Source organism: Vigna radiata, chromosome 8 (assembly GCF_000741045.1).
Source record: "Vigna radiata var. radiata cultivar VC1973A chromosome 8, Vradiata_ver6, whole genome shotgun sequence".
NCBI lineage: Eukaryota > Viridiplantae > Streptophyta > Magnoliopsida > Fabales > Fabaceae > Vigna > Vigna radiata.
In genome coordinates, this window is record NC_028358.1 from 11,322,201 (window position 1) to 11,326,720 (window position 4,520).

A 4,520-nucleotide genomic window follows, 5' to 3' on the forward strand; every position below is an offset into this window, starting at 1 on the left:
AAGCTTTAAGCAAAAATAGGAAGAAGAACACTCCTATTTCTCTACACCCCGTAAAATATCATGCTCTAAGTTTCAGAAACTGCGGAGAAGAGGGGAAAAACTACTTACCGATCTAAACAGAGAAGCAATCAGATGACTTTTAAGCTCTTCACAGGACGGTCGTAGGAGCACCACCTAACGAAACATGCACTGAGTCAGAGAACTGGAAATATAGAGAGAAAGCAGAACTTAAAATGAAGAACTCTATTTTTAGAGAGAGAAAGAGAGAGTTTGGCCAAAAATGAATCAGACTTTTGAGAAAAGTTCTCTCCAAGATCAGGTTGTCCATAGCTTTATGGACCAATTTGTCTCACATAAGGCCCAATAACTTTAAAAAGTTTTAGGCCTTACATTATTTATTTCAATATTTAAATAATTTAATTAATGTAATTGTTACTTATATACCTTTTTTATTATTTTCAGGTAACCATGTATATAAACTTAACTAAAAGAATAAAAAGTAAATATATATTTATTAAATTCTTGAAAATGGAATTTAATAAAAAATAGTAAAAAAAAATAGATATGGAGTAATCGTTATTATTTGCTATTTAGAATAGTTTCATATTAAAGTAATTTAAATGTATCTTATTTTTTAATAAACTAACATGCCTTTTAATTCATTTTTTTTTTATTTTACATGTGTATATTTTATATTTTTTTTTTAACTTTTATTGACTTAAGTTTTCAATCAACTCTTTTGCAAGTGCTTCTATCTTTATTAATGATTTGTCATGAAACAATTTAAAATAATTTCAGTGAAATGGTTAGTTGGAAATGGAATATATGTGGTTAAAAAGAAAAGCTCTGTTAGAGTTAGTATTAAAATAAAACGTGTTGGTTCATAATTCCTGAATCCAAGATAAAGCAGATCGAAAGGGTGTTTCACGTTAAAAGAAGTGAGGGCAATTACAGCGAATAGAGACACCGGGGTTAGCTTTATCCATTACTCCCAAACCAATATAAATAAATGTAGCATTTCAACTCTTGGGAATTGAAAACAAAGCATCAACAAGCTAACAAACAACAAAAAGAGAGAGAGAGAGAGAGAGAGAAAGGAACAAGCTTCTGATCAATGGCGTCAAGGAAGAGTTTTCTTTCCAAGCCCAGTCGTTACATCTTTCCGACAACCTCCGACACCCATTTGAGCCAAACCCAAGAGAGCATGTTCGAGTTGGACGAGGCCGACTTGTGGAACCACTACTCTTCCGCCACGGATCACATCAAAAAGGGGTTACCCTCTTCGGGTTCGCGATCTGTTCCGAAGCGAGCTTCGAGGAATAACAGCAACAAGGTCGATGGAGGAGGGAGAGACAGAGTGCCCACAGCGTCGTCATTGCCCGTTAACGTACCCGATTGGTCCAAGATCTTGAAGGAGGACTACAAGGACCACCCCCGGTGGGAGAGTGACGAAGAAGATGAAAACTTTGGTGGTGATGAATCAAACCAAGGGCAACAAGGGCTTAGGATTAGGGTACCCCCTCATGAATATCTCGCCAGGACAAGAGGGGCTTCTCTGTCGGTGCATGAAGGGATTGGAAGGACTCTGAAAGGCAGGGATTTGCGCAGTGTCAGAAATGCCATTTGGAAGAAAGTGGGCTTCGAAGATTAATCATAGTTAGTGATTAATGGGTGTTAGAGTTAGGTTTCATTCATCTTTCATCTAATCATAGTATATATATATATAGAGAGAGAGAGAGAAGATATGGATCGGATTCCATATTTGCAGTAGGTTTTCTTTTTTAAAAATCTTGGTTAAGGGCGATAACCATAACCATAACTTACTTTAGTGACAGCTAGTTAAAGATAGCAGTAGCTATATGGTGTGGATGAATGATCTCATGATCCTATAGGAAGGGACTTAATTTTTTGGTTTTCTTCTTTTTAATGTTGACTCTTATTGTTGTACTGAGAAAGGAGATGAGATGAGATGATGATGATCCTCATTTTAGGTGTCTACTGTTTTTGAAGAAGGGCCACCACTTCTGATGTTTTTTTGCCATATTTATGAATAGTGTTTTTGGGTTTCGTGGATTTAGTTCGACGGTGATGTCAATGTTTGTTGTTTTTTGGATGTATGTGTTGTTGTTTTTGGATGATCCTTTGTGTTTGAAGGAGGAGAGAGCAAAGTGTGGTTAAAGTGAGAGGAGGAGAAGGCGGGGAAAGTGTACTGAAGTGAATATGGATAAGATTGGTTGAATTGAATAGGAAGAAAACAAAAGGAGAAGAGGTAGCAAGAAATGGGAAACGTCGGTGGGTGGATTCCATGGTTAAGAGAGAGGTTAACGTAATAGTTGGTGAGAAAGGTACTTGTTGGCTAAATTAACATGACTTTGAGTAATATTCATGTAAGAATCAACCATACTCATCCTAACTTTTCTCCATGCTCACAAAGCTCACAAAGGACTTAACTTTTTTTCTTTGGTAAAGTTGAGTCATCGCTCATGCTACAATCCCTTTCAACGTTCTAACCAGATCCAATATACATGATTAAGTTTATCAAACACCTTCCTTATCGTGTGTATATAAAACATCATTAAAAAAAAAAGACAAAACTCACTTCAATTGCACGTACGTTTCCGGATATAAGTCTTAAAACTTTTCACTATAAGAATACTTGTTTTAGTGAAAATAAACCGAAAATCTCTCTTTATATGCACAGTTTAAGTTAAAGGGGGAGGTGATTTAACAATAAAGGAAAAAAAGGGAAATTAATCGAGACGCATCTTATATGGTAGGTAAAATGTCAATTTTCATGTACTAGTCTTGATTGTGTTATAAATTAATAGATGAACACTTTTTTAAATTACTAAAAAGAGCTTGTGGGAAAGGCTTAAACAGTATATATAATGTGATGGTTTCAAATTTGACTATAGCCACTGAGTTGTGCTATGTATTACATGTCAGTTAGTATTTTAATGTTGAATCACATCATTCAATGTGAATATTATCTACATTTGCGTCATGTAGATATTTGGATAGATGCAGTTAGGAATAATGTAAAAGCTTAATTTTTATGTTCGGTTTGCAAATTAACGTGCGATTTTAAATTCCAACGACAAATTTTCACATAAAAATACATTGTATAGAACAGTTTGGGCTGAAACCACGAATAAATAGTATTATTTGGTCTGTGGTTTGATTTGAGCGTTTGTCAAACGCATAATTAATCCATGATTTCAGTCAATTATAGATTTAAAGTTAATGCATATTAATGCTTTTTTACTGTGTTATAAATTAACTATTCAATCTGATTCTCTGTCCTTAAAATTGTATTTATCACAAACCACTGGTATGTTAATCATCTAATAATATATGTTAACCATGCATATATATCTTATTCCTTTAACAACTCTAACCGTTCTGGTTTTTTCAACTTAAACGTTTATTCTTGATATATGTGATTCTAGAAAAGCAAATCAGTATATCCTACAAATAATCGCGTAAAAGTTTGACGCTAATAATACACAAATTTCAACGTATTAGTTATAATAATTTACAGTATTATCCTTAATCATTCGCATCAACAATTTCAGTAACGTTCTATATGATGAAGTTGGTAAATATTAGCATAAGAAAGACAAGTTTAGGATAACTAATTTAGGTGACTAATCATAGGTAAGGAAAATCCACTCTAGAAATCCTAAGCCATAAAGGATAGATTCATACAGTTGTTATAAATAGGCATTGTTTATTGTATATGTCATTTGATTTAATTATTATAGTATTTATTTTCTGTGATGTATTCCTAATTTAAATGTCAAAGTAATTTTTGTAAATTTTCTGACTGAAAACTTTCACGATCAAATTAGTAAAAAATATTTAAACTTACATAGACGAATATGTGTAGAGTGTTTCAACACGCATATTCAACAATATATATTAAATTATAATAAAATTGTAAACTTTTTTTATATATGTAAATAACAAGCTGTAACTTAATTATTGGGTTGAAATCGGCTAAGCACATTTGTTCACCCATTTGATTATTAATGATTTTTGTATGAAAAATTAATCAAGTATTTATTTAATAAAAAAATCTTATGCGAATTTTAACTTAAAGTGCTTAATTTATAATAAGATTATTTTGGTTGATTTTTATAGTAAACTTATTAATACATTAAAAAATTTAAGCAAAATTAATAAGTTAATTTTTAAATTTAATATATTTCTAATGTCTGTTTTCAATTAATTGCTAGTAATATATAATTTCACTCGAAATAAAGAGTAAAAGCGATTAATACTTTTTTTTTTCCCCATGTATTCATTTTTCATATTTCTTCTTTATAGTATGTTTCAGGAAAAGCACGTGGATAGTATTAACATGTATTTAGATTTTTCTCCTTAATTATGTTTCACGAAAAGCACGTGGATAGTATTAACATGTATTTAGATTTTTCTTCTTATTCGGGTTTTTTTTTTTCATATTCATTATTGTATAGTATGATATCCAGGACGAGCGGTTACGTAGAATAATCGAT

The 4,520-nt window shown here is 31.9% G+C and overlaps 1 protein-coding gene across 1 annotated transcript; it reads left to right on the forward strand.

The window, feature by feature from the left end:
* The first annotated feature begins 963 nt into the window (after positions 1 to 963).
* On the forward strand, positions 964 to 2,077 carry LOC106771037. The gene has a single exon (XM_014656918.2). It carries the CDS (start codon positions 1,115 to 1,117, stop codon positions 1,649 to 1,651), a length of 537 nt encoding a protein of 178 aa, XP_014512404.1. The 5' UTR covers positions 964 to 1,114; the 3' UTR covers positions 1,652 to 2,077.
* The last annotated feature ends 2,443 nt before the right edge of the window (positions 2,078 to 4,520 follow it).